This window comes from Pygocentrus nattereri, chromosome 15, assembly GCF_015220715.1.
Source record: "Pygocentrus nattereri isolate fPygNat1 chromosome 15, fPygNat1.pri, whole genome shotgun sequence".
Taxonomy (NCBI): Eukaryota; Metazoa; Chordata; class Actinopteri; order Characiformes; family Serrasalmidae; genus Pygocentrus; species Pygocentrus nattereri.
In genome coordinates this window covers 29805305-29823580 of record NC_051225.1, presented here as the reverse complement: position 1 = coordinate 29823580, position 18276 = coordinate 29805305, and the positions used below count along the sequence as shown (strand labels likewise).

At 39.4% G+C, this 18276-nt stretch overlaps 1 protein-coding gene across 4 annotated transcripts in view; it reads left to right on the top strand.

Annotated features, from left to right (window-relative positions):
• Positions 1–3081: 3081 nt before the first annotated feature.
• Positions 3082–18276, top strand: part of dot1l (DOT1-like histone H3K79 methyltransferase) — a 30058-nt gene continuing 14863 nt past the window's right edge. The window contains exons 1-19 of one of the 4 annotated variants that reach the window (XM_017716807.2): positions 3082–3531; positions 9329–9372; positions 9473–9547; positions 9911–9974; positions 10112–10340; positions 11520–11614; positions 11913–11975; positions 13416–13471; positions 13721–13800; positions 14033–14101; positions 14215–14321; positions 14526–14567; positions 14751–14843; positions 15057–15288; positions 16476–16589; positions 16701–16792; positions 16986–17087; positions 17280–17417; positions 18071–18196. In XM_017716807.2, coding sequence (XP_017572296.1) covers positions 3451–3531; positions 9329–9372; positions 9473–9547; positions 9911–9974; positions 10112–10340; positions 11520–11614; positions 11913–11975; positions 13416–13471; positions 13721–13800; positions 14033–14101; positions 14215–14321; positions 14526–14567; positions 14751–14843; positions 15057–15288; positions 16476–16589; positions 16701–16792; positions 16986–17087; positions 17280–17417; positions 18071–18196 — 1902 coding nt within the window. In that variant the 5' untranslated portion in view covers positions 3082–3450. Of the gene's footprint in view, positions 3532–9328; positions 9373–9472; positions 9548–9910; positions 9975–10111; positions 10341–11519; positions 11615–11912; positions 11976–13415; positions 13472–13720; positions 13801–14032; positions 14102–14214; positions 14322–14525; positions 14568–14750; positions 14844–15056; positions 15289–16475; positions 16590–16700; positions 16793–16985; positions 17088–17279; positions 17418–18070; positions 18197–18276 lie in introns of those variants that run through there. The other 3 variants (XM_017716806.2, XM_037545379.1, XM_037545380.1) reach the window with 3 other exon arrangements.

Below are 18276 nucleotides of genomic sequence, written 5' to 3'. Positions count from 1 at the left end.
GTGCAGATTACACAAGTAGAACAAACAATAGTATTAGAGAAAAGTTGAGTGGGAATAATTAGTCTAAAATGCGAGTGAAAAGGCAATAGGATGCTTTTATACCTTTTAATAAGGATAAAAATGCCCCTATAGAGGTATAAAAATACTTCATACCTTTCCCGATATAGTGCTCATTAAAAATATTTAGAAAAAAATGGCAAATTTATGCTGATAAAATCCATCTAGCTCAGAAACGACTCCCTATATGGCTTTGGGATTTGAAACAAGTGATGCCAGCAGGTGATCATGATTCAGATCACCAGTTTGCCAACCACTTATGTGAGAAAATGACTGAAATGTTTAAAACAATGTTTTTCAAAGAATTGGGATATTTCACCATCTGCGGCGCATAACATCATTTAAATTTCAAGAAATCTGGAGGAATTTCAGTGCGTACAGTAAGCAAGCCCAAACTGAATAACCGCTCTCCAACACTTCAGTTGACTCTGCTTCAAGAACTGTCATTATATAAGCCAAACAACCGCATGGGCTCAGGATTACTTTGGCAAACCTCTGTCAAGTACGTTAATACGTAGGTACAGCCAGAAATGTCATTAAAACTGTATTGTACCACAAAAGAAGCCTCATGTTAACAATGTCCAGAAGTGCTGTGGACTTCTTTGGGCTTGGAGGCATCTGGGAGGGACCATCACAGAGTGGACATGTGTATTGTGGTCAGTCGAATCAAAATTTCAGGGCTTATTTGGAAAAGACGGAAGCCACGCGCTCTAGACAGAAGACAAAAAAGGACCATACAGACTGTTCCAAAAGCCAGGGTCTGTCACAGTATGGGGCTATGTCAGTGCCTTAAGCAAAGGTCACTTGCACTTCTGTTGATGGCATGGTTGATCGCATGGTTAATGCCAAAAAGTACATAGAGATTTTGAAGCAACACACGCTGCCTTCAAGACGTGTTTTCCATGAACGCCCATATTTCAACAAGACAATACAAGACCACAGTCCGCACACAGTAGAAAGGCATGACTGTTAAAAACAAAAAAAAAGGGTGTGTGTGCCGGACTGGTTTGCCTGCAGTCCTGACCTGCCCCCAACCGTGAATGTGTGGCTCATTTTAAAACACAAAATGCAACAATGAAGACCCCACACTGCCGTACACCTTAAAGCTTGTTGACAGGAAGAATGGGACAAAATTTCCACTGAAACACTTTCATTTTAACATACCATCCTAACCTTTTATGATTTGGGTTGTATAAAAATAAAAATGTTTTCTCTAATATATGGCAAAAATAGCAGTTAGTGTACAGTAGATCTATATAGTGTTTATTGGTATATTATAGAGTATGAAAGACCTGCATGCACTGACTACAGATTACTGACCATTCAACCATTTTATCAAGTCCACTTTCCATATAGGTTCACTTTGTACATTCTCAGTTATTGATTGTAGTCCATCTGTTCTCTGATAAATTTGTTAGCCCCACTTAACCCATTCATCAACTGTCAGGAGGTTCGGGCATTGCTTGGGGGTTGGTTACAACACATCTGTATTATGTTTATTAGTGATAATACGGAGTACGATACATCTGTGTTTATTAGTGTTTATAGAGTATGGTACATCTGTGTTTATTAGTGTTTATAGAGTATGGTACATCTGAATGATGTTTATTAGTGTTTATAGAGTATGGTACATCTGTATGATGTTTATTAGTGTTAATATAGAGTGTGATACATCTGAATGATGTTTATTAGTGTTAATACAGAGTATGATACATCTGTATGATGTTTATTAGTGTTTATAGAGTATGGTACATCTGTATGATGTTTATTAGTGTTAATATAGAGTACGGTACATCTGTATGATGTTTATTAGTGTTAATACAGAGTATGATACACCTCTATGATGTTTATTAGTGTTAATACAGAGTATGATACATCCGTATGATGTTTATTAGTGATAATACAGAGTATGGTACATCTCTATGATGTTTATTAGTGATAATACAGAGTGTGATACATCTTTATGATGTTTATTAGTGTTAATACAGAGTATAATACATCTGTATGATGTTTATTAGTCATAATACAGAGTATGGTACATCTGTATGATGTTTATTAGTGATAATACAGAGTGTGATACATCTGTATGATGTTTATTAGTATTAATACATAGTATGATACATCTCTATGATGTTTATTAGTGATAATACAGAGTATGGTACATCTCTATGATGTTTATTAGTGATAATACAGAGTACGGTACATCTCTATGATGTTTATTAGTGATAATACAGAGTACGGTACATCTCTATGATGTTTATTAGTGTTATAAGACAGTACAACAGATCTGTGGTGTTTTTTTAGTGTTATTAGTAAAGTAGATCACTGTGTTATTAGTGTCATTAGATTAGTGCAGTAAATAGATTGAATGATTTATTAGTGTTACATACATTATATTTGCAATACATTTGCATAATGTTAGCGTTAGAGAGTACAGTAGATCATTAGTGTTCATTAATATTATTAATAGCACAGTAGATCATTAGTGTTATTAATAGCACAGTAGATCATTAGTGTTATTAATACCACAGTAGATCATTGTTTATTAGTGTTATTATATAGCACAGTACATCTATGGTGTTTATTAGTGTTGTTGAACAGCACAGTAGATATTTGGTGTTTATTAGTGTCACTATAGTATATACTGAATGTGGCTATGGAGCTTATTATTACAGAGAACAGTAAATCTCTCCTGTGTCTTTCCTAAAGTCACTCACTAATTTTAAACCTTTTGCTTTGCTGCCCTGAAGCAGTATACTGTCATGCACCACGCCACTGCCTCACCCTCAGCTCTACGTCTTTTTGAATTCGTCTGTTTCAGAAGGAAATTGTCCCTCAGTTCCCGGCACATTCAAATTTTTTTGCTGAGCCGCATTTATGAACGAGAGAATGGTACATTCCGCCTCCTCAACGGTTATTGGCACCGGGCACTTCTATTCGTCAGTAAACCACGGTCGATTTGTGTCATCGCTGCCTGGCCAATGTTGAAATTGAGAAAAGTAATCCCCGCTTTATGTCTGTGAAAGGTGCCTCCCCTCTCTAGCAGGCTCAAGCCCGGGTTTATAGCTGCTTACACTCCCTTTGGTTTTGGTACAGCCTTTTCCACACTCGCGGCTTCTCTTTTTTTCCACGCCGGTCAAGATGGCGGCGGTATCGCCGAGATGGAGCAGCCGCTCGGCGTGAGCAGTTTTTATAGAAATTAGCCGTAATATCCGATTTAAATCTGAGTAAACAAGACAGTGTACATTTTTTAAATTACGCATGGGCTTCCCGTAACTTTCGAACTTTCGGATTTCGTCGAGTGTTGGGATATTTTCTGTCAAAATGTTCAAATTCTAGACAGTTTACTCTCTCGTCCACTGCACTAAGCACGCTAACGCCGCCGAGAGTAGAATGGGAGAGAAGCTGGAGCTGAAGCTGAAGTCGCCGGCCGGAGCCGAAGCTGCGGGATACCCGTGGCCGCTGCCAGTATACGTAAGTTTTAAACGCGTAAACGACCGTCTTCGGTTCCGACTCACACTTATGTCACTGTTGTTTAGCAAGCGAAAGCGGTTTGAGCCAGACAGCCAAGATTAGCGCGTTAGCCGGGTTGCTAACATTAACGTTACCCTACCTCCAGCTGGGGGTTGGTTCAGTCACTCAGAGCTCGCTAGGGTTTGTTTTGTTAGACGGTTCTCTGAGGTAAAGTGTTTGAAACACGTTAAGGCACTCAACAACCACTGGCAAACGAAATATCTGTAGTCTGTATTCTCCAAAATGTGTTTAGAAGGACAGTTTGAGCCCAAAAGTAACAGTTTCATTTGTAAAATTAGCAACAAGAGTTATTCTTTAGATAGTTGACGTTATTTAACGTTGCCTATGGACGTGGGTAGCCTCGGATGTATGTCTGATTTTGCCTTGATAAAAACAACCACGGCTCACCCCCTCTAATGTTATGGTAGTGTAGTAGCGAACTGACCTAGTTGGCCATCACCACTACTGTGTGGACCAGCTAGCTTAACGCTAGCTGGCATTGACGGTAGCTATCAAAGCCGATATGGAGGCTTTTCTGACAGAAACGACAACATTTGTTACTTGTGTTGGTGGTCAGCGTGTCTTGGGAACGAGTGTTTGCTTGTTTATTAACGTTTAACTCCTTCTGAACGAGCTTGGGTTCATATGCGGTGAGTGCTAACGTAGCTAGCTTATTATTCCCCTCAGTGCGAGCTGCTGACTGTAGGACAACATTGCAGACGGATCTAGCTGGGGATAGCAAAACGAGCTAAGCTGAGCAGTTGCTTTGTCAACAGTCTAATGTAGAGAGGGTATGCAAGGTTAGAAAACAGCCAGCCTATATTTGTCAGGCGTCGTTTCAAAATTTCAGTGAATCTTTTCCCCTGGTTTTGCATTCAGCTTCGTGAACAAAAGGCAGACAAGCCGGGTCAGCCAGTGCGATCGGGCATAGTATTGCTCCTGTAGGGTCGACATTGTTTGTGCATTTCGTTATCAGTCTGACAGACAGAGGTTTTTTTGTTGTTGGCCTTGTTTTTGATGGACCTCTTCACGCTTATTTTCTATGTACTCTTTGTTATCTTAGTTGAACGATCATCGTGGGGCCAAGTTTAGGTCCGTAAACGAAATAAACATCGAGTCTGGACTTGCAGCAGCTCTGCATGCTAGTCTCAAGATCACGATAGCCTTTCCTATGCAGCTGTTGAAACTTTGAGCATAGGAAAATGGTAGACAAAGGAGTTAATAGCCCGTCTGGGCTAGAGAGGAACTATATGGTTAGAGAACTGTGCCATCATGTGAGGCATGACTTGTGGAAACGACCTATCTTAGGTCGTTTCTTACATGAAGGCAACGGAAAGCCACATCATGTTTACAGTACTCACAATGCTTGAGTTCCATAGTATGAGTAACACCAGTGACATTGTGTACAGTTGGGTGGTTGGCTGTGGGCAGGACAGCATTCCACAGATTTCTTCGCCTTAATCATTCCCTGCTCTCTTTGCAGTGGTATAAAAGCTCAACCATCAGCGAGAACAGGAAAACAATATTCAGATTTGTGTGATTGCACTGTGGTAATGGAGACGTGATGAAGGATGATTTTTAAGCTTTGAAATCACCAAGACCAAAATATGTTTTGACCAAAGCATGAGCATTTGGGCTGTTTTACTTTTAGGCTGTTACTTTTTCTCCCATTCCTCATATTTTTTTTCCCCAGCCACAAAGCTTTCTCATGTTCATACTGTTATTTACTGTTCGCCCTGTTAACATGACCATCGAGTGCCACTCAGCATCTGAGTTGCAGACGGAAATGGAGGCAGAACGCAGCATGTGGTTTCCACAGAGACTACAGAGTTTCAGTTGTGTTCCCCCACTCTTTGACAGCAAACGTAATGACTGCCATCAAAGGGGTTCTACTTAGAAAACGTGAATGCGGCTTTCTCTGAATTAAATTTTTTTCTTCCGAAAACTATTTGAACTCTGTTCTCATCTGCATCACAGAAAAACGCCCCCATGAAACACCATTATATAGTGTGTGACTTATACACTCTGCTAGCTCGGTATGAAAGTTGACCTCATCTACAGGCCTACGGAGTTCGTCGCCTCAAATGACTCTACAACATGACTTTGGTTGATAAGCACTGCCGCACCCATTGTGAGACATGTTTCAGCCCTCTGAAGACTGATGCTGGATGAATAGAGTTGCACAGATGTGCTCAAGTTGTTAAGCCTTATGATCCTTTGTTTTGGAATGGCTGACTTTTATAGAAGAAGGTTTGCTTGTCAACATTTAAACCTTTTGCATTTTTATCACAAAATCTTGAACAGTACTGTAGGACTCCTCATTCCCTCTTTTCCCCACATGTATTCCAGCAGGACTGGGAGGGGTGAACTTGGTAGATAAGATCAAAATACTTTGATCCTTGCCTCGTTTTCTTGTTACTCAGTAACTCTTGTAGCTCTTGCTCAGAATTATACACAGAACCAGACGTAATCGCCTGCTTGTTTATGGAAGACTAGATAGAATTTAGTAATCATGCGACTCATTTTTATTTTCTCCCAGGCTGGATGAATTGTTCCTCTGTGTTGCTTTTAGCAGTGCAACTCAACCAGAAGCTGCCCATCTGTCATTATACCTCACCATCTCATGTTGTTGCACAAATAAAAGCGTGCTCATCACCTTTACCAGGGAAGCGTTGCTGTACACTAGCACTTTTCCTCTAAGGTTTGAGGCATAGTAGGAGTCAGTGTGCTGTGTTATCTGTATCAAAAGTACAGCTGGATCACAACATGATACTGTGTGACAGAGTGAGGAAGAACATCTGGAGGTTAAAAATCACCCTTAAGTGCTTCCATGTGATGGAGCACCTCATTTGTGCAGCTTCTGCAGGAGTTGCTTGACTGGTACTTTCAACCAAAGGTTTCAGGCAGACACTCTGGTTTGAAGTCACCTTACATAGTTTCATGGCTCTCTCTAAGTAACTTGTGTGGAGGTGTGGTCAATATATTGGTATGTCATCGCTGTAAAAAATAGTTTTTCTGAGTAAATTATGGGTCTCATCAGTACTTCTACAACAGTGAACAACAGCTTGTATTATAAAAAGGTTTAGGCCAATTACAAAGAGCCTTTAAATAGGCCTGTAACAATATGCTTGGCCCAGGATTCAATACTGGGTTCACAATTCAGTGTTCACACATGTTTTGAGCAAAATTGAAATAAAAATGGTTAATGGGTGTTGTCTGTTTGCAAATTTTGGTGCTCAATCAAAGCAGTTGCATTCAGTGCCTAATTAACAGAATGTCCTTTCTCCACAATGCACATATTAACACTACATTATTATATTACATTGCAGTACCCCAGTGTCACAATACATTTTTGCATCCCTGCCTGTAAACAATAAAAAAAAACCCAATTTTTTTCAGTTTTCTGATGTTTTGTCTCTTCCAGCTTGTTCACAAACCCTGTGAAATGTCATAATGCTAATTTTTTTGCCATATCACCCACTCCTAGTGGTGTGTTCTCAAAAAGAACAGCAAATTTCCCTCAGTGCTGAAGAGCGTCAGAAGTTACATGAGGTCATCCCCTCAATATAGTGATAAATAATCATCAAGGCATGTGTAGTAAGAGAGGCGTGTTTTCCCCCTACACCTTCCCATGAGTCATACTGTGGAAGCAGAAGGTGATCACGTAAGAGCATGTGTGAGTCACGGACTTGCTCCACCGCTCACGACAGTGGGCTGTGACGAGAGCTGTCCGTGACAATTTCTCTTTTTTATTTTTTACTCTCTTGCATTCAGACTCTCTTAACGTGCCTCAGCCAGTGTTATTTTTAGCCCCTGTGCTGGTGTTGCTGTGTGCCGTGTGTGTGAGCCCACAGGAACACCGCCCCTTTCTCTTGCGCACACACTCCCCCTCCTACGCGCTCTGCTCGTGAGTGTACCCGCTGTCCTTTGGCTCAGCCTGACTTTACTATTCCTCACAGGTTGCTTTATTTCACGGTAAACCTTTTTGTATTTCAGTTGTGCTGAGCCTTAAGCACTCCTCCTCCGTTGCACAGAGGTGGAGCAGGGATCATAATTGCGGCGGAGGAAGAGTTTAGGTAGGGCGGGGTGTATTCAGAGCGGGAAAGCGGCTCCGTGCCGAATGAGGTGGAGTCTGGAGAGGTTTTTGGGCCCAGCAGCGGCACACACAGGCAGACATGAGTCCTCTCAAGCGCCTGCTGACTGAAAGTGGGTCACTGGGTCAGCCAGTGGCAGGACTGCTGTGGCTTGGACGCAGCCATGCAGGGCCGCATGCCCTGCTGTGGTAGTGCCATTGTTATGTGGTAATAATAATAACAGTAGTAATAATAGTATTTTGAGCACCTTTCAAGTCAGTGTTTAAATTGTATGTAAAAAAGACTTTAGACACCATGTGTAAATCATTAATGATATGAAATAAAAATTACAAATATTAATGATGCGTGATATTGGAGTCATATTGCTTAAAGTCTGTGTGTGTATATATTTATTTTGACCAATATTTCAAGCCAATATTTGATTACATGTTTATTGTTATCTGTAAGAGTAGACTTTTTAGGTGACCCAGGGTTACTGTGCTGAACTATTTCATTTAATTTATTCATTTTACTGCATTTGGAACTAGATACATGAAAGATTATTTTATTACTTTTGAAGAATGCAGTTTTTGAAAATCCTACGAACTGCAGTTTTTATTATAGCTTGCATTCTATACAACATTGCAAGATTTACATGGGGAAACGTGACGTAATATCACAGGTCTTGTTAACTCGGAGGCTGTGAAACACCCATGTGGGATCTACATAACAGCGCAACCACAACTGGCAGACTGGGGCATTACTTCAGGCATTCAATGCTTAAGCCAAAAAAAAAAGGCATATTATGGCCTTCTTGGCTACGAAAAGCAGGCATGGACCTTGATTTATAGAAAATAATCAGCACAGTCACAGTATTGTTGAAAAATCACAATTAGATATTTTCCCCAGATGGTTGAGCCCTATTTGTATCCCTCCTTGAATGAACATTACATTTCTTCACAGTGCTAATTCAGATTTAGTCCTACATTTTATAAATGTTTATTTATCAGCACTGGTAGACATGTCTATGGAAAAATATTGGCTGTTGGCATCAGCCCACAATGCAACCCTAGTAATAAATAATAAAATAATATTAACATTGAAATAAGAATAAAAATATTTTTAATAATAATAGGTATGAGCCAGAAAACAGATCAACTAGGATTATAACATTATTCTATACAAATTGTAATACCATAGGTCAGGCTACAGTAGTACTATAAAGCTGAAATGTATTGGCTCAAGAGCAATGCCTTGCTTGAGAAGCATTTTCATTGTTGCATTAATGGAAAAAATGTGTTAGATGAGAATAAATTGCAAAAGGCAGGAAGAGACAAACTTGTTGGAAATGTTATAGCATTCTGGTTTTGTTGAGTCTGACAGTTGTGAGTGTCAAATGGCTGATGAAAGCTGTTTCACTAATTACAGCCAGCAGTTATTTATTTATTTATTTATTAAAGCAAGAACCTTAAAGCAGTCGATTCGTCTTACGCATCTATGATATGCAGATGTTGCAGTTTTACAGGCCTGCAGCACTTTGCCCAAAACAGTTGAGTAAACAAAGCAAAGTTTTCACATGCTAGTTATGTTCTTTGACCTTACATTGTTGTCTGTCTTTGCTGTTGAGTTTCTGTCTGTTTCAGCTGTCACTTATTTACCACTTCACTGTTTTTCTCTCTTTGTAGGATAAACATCATGATGCTGCACATGAAATCATTGAAACCATTCGGTAAGTCTCACTCTGATTCTGAAGTGATGGATGACTGAGATGGGGGTTGACAAGGTTAAACTTGTTTCAATTTGACTTTTTTTTTTCTTTTGTGATGTAGATGGGTGTGTGAGGAGATACCAGACCTTAAACTGGCCATGGAGAACTACGTGCTCATCGACTATGACACCAAGAGGTATTTTTTTTTTCCTTAGGGAGTGTAGATCATTATGATCAATGCTTAGAGTTTGAGTGTTGTTTGTATGCTTGTGATTTGAATATGACAATGTAAGTCAGTAGCTTTCCAAAAATATAAGATAAAATTAGTCCACTGTATTTTTCAAAGACTGTTTCTTCAGTGGCTTCGGGGTCCGTTTCCCCAACATTTATTAGACCTGATTGCAGTTATGGTGGTGAATTACCATATAAAACTTCCTTTTAGTGTAGGCATAGTCTAGGGCTGGGAAACTGACCCTTGATGGTTTTTTGTTTATTTATGTATTTATTTATTTTTTAAAGACATGCACATGTGAAAATTAATACTTATGTTCTGTTGCAGTTTTGAGAGTATGCAGAGACTATGTGACAAGTACAACAGAGCCATTGACAGCATTCACCAGCTGGTGAGTTGACTCATGCTAAGAATGATTACAGTACTTTCAGTTATACAGATGGCAAATAAAGATGGTAACAGTCTAATGACTCATCTACTTGTGGATGACCTGACTGATGATCAAGCTTTCTTTATTTTTGACTACAGTGGAAAGGGACCACTCAGCCCATGAAGCTGAATAAGAGGCCTTCCAATGGCTTGCTGCGCCACATCCTGCAGCAGGTCTACAACCACTCTGTCACTGATCCAGAGAAGCTCAACAACTACGAGCCCTTTTCCCCAGAGGTGTACGGAGAGACCTCTTTTGACTTGGTGGCTCAGATCATAGATGAAATTGAGATGATGGAAGATGACACCTTTGTGGACCTGGGCAGTGGTCAGTGTCCTTGCTTTAACAAAAGTAATCTGTGTAGTCTGAGTAACTTGTCTGGGTGGTAATTGGTTGGTACTCTTTTATTTTATTATAGTGTTATAATTCAGTGCCCTGTGACTTCCTGACCTGTTTAATTTACAACAGAATAGTTGTTCATTTAGCTGATTTATGATTTCCTCGCCTTTACTGGCTCTGCTGCAGTGGCTGCCATCTATATGGCTACCATTACAGGAAGATTGTCTGGTCACGCATTGCAAGGCATTATTGCAACATGTGTTGCTCAAGTTGTTCAGAAGACATTTACAGTCACGTTAGGCAGCAGATAAAACATTTTGGGAAAAAAAACTGATGCTAATTTTCAAACAGCTGTCTAATCTTTTAGTCTCTTCATTGCAGCCTAACAGCATCAGGCAGAGTCTTACACTGTCATCTGTGTGAAAAAGCTCTTGTAGTCTCCAGCCGCCTACAAAATGAAAGGACTGTATAGGGTTAGCCCAAGCAAATATTTGCCATGTAGTAATCTTCTGTAGTGGTGCACACAATGTGGAATTGGCATGATAAAGCCAGCATAAGGGTTAAAGTCAGCAGCGTACTTAAGGGGGGGCTGTAAGCTGTCTCACAAGTCCATACCAGCACGCAATGTCAGAGAACCTTTTGGCTCTACAGTGGAAATTAAGCTTATATTAACCTATCACAATTACAGAATTGAAAAGCATAGAGATGTATAAATGTTTATACAAGAATAGCTTGCTAGGTTTTTGATATGGCCTCCTGTGAGTTGCTGGTTCATGCTTATAACTTTGCAAACGTTAGTATGTGATCTAAAATGGTAGGCTGATAAGGTGCTCAGTACAGTGGGTAATAAAATTGTACTGTTTTTTTTTTTCTTTTTTCTATTTGTATGCATTGGTATGTATATTGTTAATGTAGCAACTCTACCAGCAAAACAATGATCATTAATTCAACCAGTTTAAACAGACGTGGTGTCATTTACTCATTCACACTTTGAGTGTGCATATGTGTCAGTGTGAAGGCATCATCTCTGTCCGTATGGTTGTAGGCTGGACGTGTATGTGGGTGTGAATGTGCTCTTGGTGAACGCTCTGTTTAGCTGCTTCTTCCATTTGCATGTTTCATACTTTGATTACAGGTTACTGACTGTTGTTTTTTCTTGAATTGCAGGTGTTGGTCAAGTAGTCTTGCAAGTTGCTGCAGCCACTAACTGTAAGCACTACTATGGTGTTGAGAAGGCTGAAATTCCAGCTACGTATGCAGAGGTACAACCTTGTTTCTTTCTGCATATGTTTAAAGGTACCTGATATGCAAAATCATTTTGATGTATACTATGTGCAACAGTATAACGACACCCTTTCCAAATAGTTTAGCTTTAAAGCGCATACACAGCTTGTATAATCTCCGTAGAAAGCTTTACCAATAGAATAGGACACTGCTGCTCATGAGCACAAGGCCACAATGCTCAGTGCCAAGTTGTAGAGGGCAGAACTGTATAGACTGAGCATGTAAGTTTTTTTTTTTTTTTTTTGGTCTATTTTTTAAAAATTGCTTTGGCTGCAGGCAATGGACCGAGAATTCAAGAGGTGGATGAAGTGGTATGGGAAAAAACATGGGGAGTATACGGTAAGTTACAGGAAGGATCAGCTGCTTTTATGTGCACCTGTTATTAATGGTAATAACCTAACGTACTGGCAAGCTTTTATTATACCCAACAACATGCTGAGCTGATGCAGTAGAATGTGGTTAAACACATTTGCAGACATTTGGAATCCACCACAAGTCATTTGCACCTGAATCCAACCCAAATGCTTATCAGATTCTTTGGAAGAAAGGGCAGGTTGTCTGAGGCTTTGATGACGATGATGATGGTGTAATTGAGTATATCTGTACAAAACATAGGCTACTTTCAGAATGAAGTGGCCCCAAATCTGTTTGGACGTTCGCCTTACCTTTTGATGTGACTTGTGTATGCACAATAGAGCAAACAACCGACCCAGCATGACAACGTCTACCTTTCAGCTAACAAAGTCAGCTGTACAAGCTGCTGCTTTACAAAACTAAATTAAAATGACCTCATTGAACAAATTTTAGAGTGTCAAGTGAATTTTTCTGTGCTTGTTTTAATTGTGAAATCTGATCAAGCAGGGAAAGGAAGCTGAGTTTTTTTTTTTTTTTTTTTTTTTTTTCTTTTACTTGCTATAAAAAGAAGTGATGCAAATCTTGGTATACGTTATCATGATAATGTACTGGATAAAGATGCCTGATCTGACTGACACAAAATATCTTTTGAAGTAAATGTGATTTTGAATAAATGTTTGATTGTTATTGTTATCGTAAGAAGGTGCCATGCTTATTTGTTTACATTGCCTGTGCTTGTCTTGTGTGTCCCGCAAAACAAAAGATGTGAAGCTTAACCCATAACGTGCCGTGTTATGAAGATGAGTTGCGTTGTTGTAAACGTCTATCTAGGCAGAGGTCACATTGCATTGGATTTCAGTATTGTGTATGAAAGAGGCCCAAAAAAAGGTGGTGTCCATGTGATGAAATGAATTACTTAATTCATTTTAATTGTTCATTTATTAAAATCATTTTACTAAATCATTTTATATATATATATATATATATATATATATATATATATATAATGGTTTAGTAAATGTGATACTAAATATATATATATTTTTTTTATACATACACACACACGATTCCGTGATTGTTCTAACTTTATACTTTATTCAGGCTACTCACATTTGCTCCCATGCTGTGTGGGACTCATTTACAGTTCTGTGAGCGGGAACAAATGTGAGACCTGTCCTGTTCTTTTCACTGTTGATTGTTAAAACATGGTTCATTCAGAATTTTTAGGTGTTTCGATGTCCTGGTGAAAATGTGCTCAGTTAGAATCCTCCATTTAAAGCTTGGTGCTTGTGCCCTGGAAGGCTCATTCAGTAGAGTATGAATTAAATCTAAATGCAGAATGGCTGCATGTAAACATGTGCCCAGTGGCATCACAGGGCACCTTGTTGAGTTGGTGTTCATTGATTTTGATTTATTGTTCCATAGCTGGAGAGAGGAGATTTCCTTTCTGAAGATTGGAAGGAAAGGATAGCCAACACAAGGTATAGCTTATGTTAGTTTATCATTGATCAGATGTTTATTCATATATTAAACTTATTCCATGATTTCATCATCATCAGTATTGTGCAGATACATTAAAATACTTGCAGGAAGCTCATAAAGATTACCTGTTTTAATTTTTTTGAATTCATTAATGTCATTCCTAGGTAGGAAAATATTAATTTACAGCTGTGTAATAAAATATATGTAATGGAATGTGATTGGTAGTAATTGTATATGTTCTCTTGCAGTGTTATTTTTGTGAATAACTTTGCCTTTGGTCCAGAAGTAGATCACCAGCTGAAGGAAAGATTTGCCAACATGAAGGAAGGTTTGTACATGTGATCTTCATATAGCTTCTAGTGAGGCCTGCTTGCCCTCACTACATTTAAATAAAGCTTAGCAGCAAACACTTTTAGCTAGCTTTAATCGTCCCAACAGAACAAAGATTAAACTGGTGAAAGTAATAGTGTGGTTCAGATTTTTTGGCTTGTTTGTTTTAGTTGTTAGTTTTGTTTAAGTATAACAGACAACAGTTGACTTGTCCATCTGCCCTCTTTTAGGTGGAAAAATTGTATCTTCAAAACCTTTTGCACCTCTCAATTTTAGAATAAATAGTCGAAACTTGAGTGGTAAGTTTTAGGTTTGCAGGCATTTTGATTTATTACAGCTTACTTTTTATTTGGCTTCATTGTAACTGCTGGTTGTTGTTTTTTTTTCTTTTTTTTTTTTTTTTCTTGTGCAGATATTGCCACGATAATGCGTGTTGTTGAACTGTCTCCATTGAGAGGCTCAGTGTCATGGACTGGGAAGCCAGTTTCCTACTATCTGCATACAATAGACCGTACGATAGTAAGTGCTTTTTTTTGTCTACACCCAAAAAAATGTGTAATGCTGTTATACCTTTGCTGCAAACAATAATCTGCTGCCATTGAGTAAACCAAACTGTTGTTTGATATTAATATAAATAATTAATAATGAAATATAAATAAATATTAAATAACACTGACTTATTACTTTCTAAGTAATTGTTTTGGGTTTTTTTTCCCCCCACAGCTTGAAAACTATTTTTCTAGTCTCAAAAATCCTAAACTCAGGGTAAGTCTGTTATGCAGTTTTGATAAATGCTAAATGTAAACGTTTCAAACCATTTGAGATAATTGTTAAATCATTTCAAAGCAGTGTTTCTTTAAAAAATAGAGCAAGTGTTAGGCCTCACTTATCAGTTTTATTAATGATAAATTTGCAATCTCCTTTTTCCCTCCTTGTTATGGCTGGCAGGAGGAGCAGGAGGCAGCAAGACGGCGTCAGCAGAAGGACACCAAGGAGAATAAAAGCAACACCACCACTCCGACCAAGCCGAAGGAGCAGAGGGTAATCCTGGACATCTTGGCTCATTTCAGCCTTCAAAAGAGTTGCACTATTGTGACTGTACCAGCAAAGGTTGACTTAATTTTTGAATGACATATTTGAATGAATGCCTTGGCCCACAGCCCAAAGGGCTGAATGTGTGCTATTTTTAGCTTTGGAACACACTGTATTGAATGCTCAAAAAGAAAATCCCTCCTACTCTCTTCCTTCAATCAGGACTCCGGTGGTGAGGAAGAGAGTTCAGGTCCGTTGGTACCTGTGAAGCCGTCTCCTAAACCCCGTCGTGCCAAGCTACTGGCCAAGGGCCGCAAGCTGGGCAACAAGAAACGTGGCCGACCTAAGAAGGCATCAGCAGCGGCAGCAGCGGCTGCTGAACGCAAGACCAAGAAAAGCCAGAGTGCTTTGGAACTGCTACATGCCAAGACCCTCTCAGCAGCCCCTCCTCAGGGTAAGTGCGGACCAGTCACGTCATCTGCCTTAGCCCAGCAGTACCCAGTCTTTGCCACGTCCTAACTATGCTAGAGATAAATTTTAATCATATTTGAGCTTGCAGAATTTTATATTTACTGCCGAAGTTGATTATACTCAAAAAATCTAGCATGTATACTGAGGCCTCATCCAGACAAATCTGCATATTTAGAAACGTTGTTTTCCCTCCTTTTTCCAAAAAATCTTTGCCCACAGCAGCAACGTTTTTGAAAATCGGAGATTTAACAATTTGACAGCTGTGTTACAAACGTTATAGACATTGATCTGCAAGCCTGCAGCCCTCTGTAATTCGGAATCTCACAAATTCGGAGTGCAGTTTTTGCTTGCGGAAGCAAACCAACTGCTTGCCATGGGGTTGTTTTACGTTGCTGTGGCTATGACACCATCTATGAAATGTCTACACAGTCCTAATGAGGCAGGGAGAAAAGTTTTTCTGACTTTTCACCTCAGTTATTTTTTTAAAGAGTCTTTTAAGAAATACTGAGGTGTTTAAATATCAGCAGTCAATATGACACTGCATTGACAAGAACTAAGCACAGTATGTTCTGACACTTCCAAACTAGGGTTTACTGAAAAAGTAAAGACGAATGCAGTTGTTGAATAGAAACATCCCAGTAGTCGGTCATATTTCATGCATAGTTTTGCATGCTCTGTAAATAAAAACAGCTATAGACATGCATGACATAATGGGATGATGTCATCATTTTCAAAAGATTTTTTTTGGTGGTCCACACAAAAACAATAAAAAACATCCACCCAGGAGAGCATTTTCAAAAGCCTTAATTTTCTTTTAGCAAAAACAGCGTTTACATGTGGCTGGGAATCTAAACGCAGACAAAAAGAAAAAAAATGTTTTTCAGAAATATGCAGATACATGTGGTCCCTGCTGCATTGCAAAGCAGAAATGAAGGAACTAATTTTCGTTGAAAAAGTTTGAAAAGATGTTGCATACAGAGTTTGCCACTGCATGGTAGTTCCGAAGTTTCGTGTGAAATATATTGACTAAGCGCCATCCCTTCCTGATAATATTAATGGTCTGCCTAAATCTTAGATTTTGAAGATTAGTTCACAGTATGTGCTAGCATTTCGCAAGGAGTAGTGTTGTTTTGTACTTTGGTGACTTTGCAGTTGTTATTGCTCCCCTAGACGGATACCGGTCACCTCAAAGCCCCTTCTACCAGCTACCTCCCAAAGTGCAGCATTACACTGCGAGCCAGCTCCTACTTGGTTCCGTGCCGACAGGCCTGCAGACTCTGCTTGGTAAGCATGCTAACACTGAAGTGGTTTAGTTTGACTAGGAATTCTCAGCTATTACATACATACATATTTATGGCAAAAATGGCTAACGGTTATTGATCTTTTTCACCAAAGATAACATCAAAGTCCAGTACCTGCAGTTTATGGCTTACATGAAGACACCACAGTACCGCACAAATCTACAGCAAGCTCTGGAGCAAGAGAGGGTACTTTTTTAATGAAGATCTTATACTCTGTTTTCATTTACATTCTAAATGAACTTTTTCTATAGTTTCTTTTTTGTTGTATACAAATGTAACATTTCTTAAACTGCTGCCTTGTTATGAAAGTGTTTTGGCAGTATATTAGCATTAATTCATGTCTCTTTCCTTTCTTTGCACACATACACATCCCTTACAGCTCAGACACACTGAATTGTCAGGTCAAGCCCAGCAACTGATGAATGCTTGCCATGCTCACAAAGAGAGGATCAAAGACCTTTTCCAGTCCAAACTGGAGGAGGTAAGACTGTGTGTGAGTATGAGCATGGGTGTGTAAATGGGCAGATCAGAATGAGCACCTGAAATTTGAACGTACTTGACAATAAAACCCAAAGCTCTTGTTGTTTTAGTTGTCAAATCGACCAAACCTCTCGGATAGTCTGACCTGTTTGACTGTTAGCTTAGTGACCTCTCCATAATGACTCCCTTGCAGCTGGGAGTGAAGGCGGTGACTGTGGAGGACCTGGTGCAGGCTCAGAAAGAGATCACAGCCCACAACATGCAGCTGAGGGAGCAGACCAAGCAACTGGAGAGGGACATGGCTGAGTTAAAGGACCAAAGCCTGATGTTGGTAAGCCTTGGTGACATGAATTTCTTCAGAATCACTCTCTGGGTGATGACCCTTAGTGCTTAGTATGAGTTCTAGGGCTTTACAGTACTGACTGCTATATGCAAATAAGCTCTTTAGTGAATTGTGTGCTGTGAACATCCTGACTCACCTTAGGTTAAATGAGTGATTCTTTGTGTTTTCTGAGAGATTGAAGCTTTTATCTGATCCAACAAATGTTAGTTTGTCAAAATGAGACAGGACATTCATAAAGGTGTCACACGAAGGGTTAACATTTATCTTTTTTAATATATAGCGAGTTATGGAAAAGATTTGGACAATTGCAAAAAGCTGTTCAATTCCACTGGTTTGCAAGTCCACATTAACAATTTAGAATCCAGTGTCTGCAGTCTTATAAAATTGGTGAACAAAACTGGCGAAGGAAAAAAAAAAAAACCTAACTTGCCAGGCCTGTGATGATATGTTTATTTGTATAGCCATTGGTATGCTAAGAGTCTATATTCTGGTTGAGTGAATTCAGTTTAAAGTTATCTTGATCTTACTGTTTTTGTTGCTTTGAATCTAAAGCTGAAATTGTAAATCTGGCTTTTCCTTTTTGTTCTGGGGTTGCATATTGTCTGCACAGTTTTAGCCAATGCTATCTTTTCCCCATGCAGCTGAAGGCTCGCTGTGAGGAGTTGAAGTTGGATTGGGGCTCTTTGTGTCTGGAGACTCTGTTGAAAGAGAAAGCAGCCCTTCGCAGGCAGATTTCTGAGAAACAGCGCCACTGTCTGGAGCTTCAGGTACCTCACAGACATGCTTGCATCAACAGAAGTGCTTGCAGTACACATGCTACTCATTCAATCAGTAACCACACAGCAGT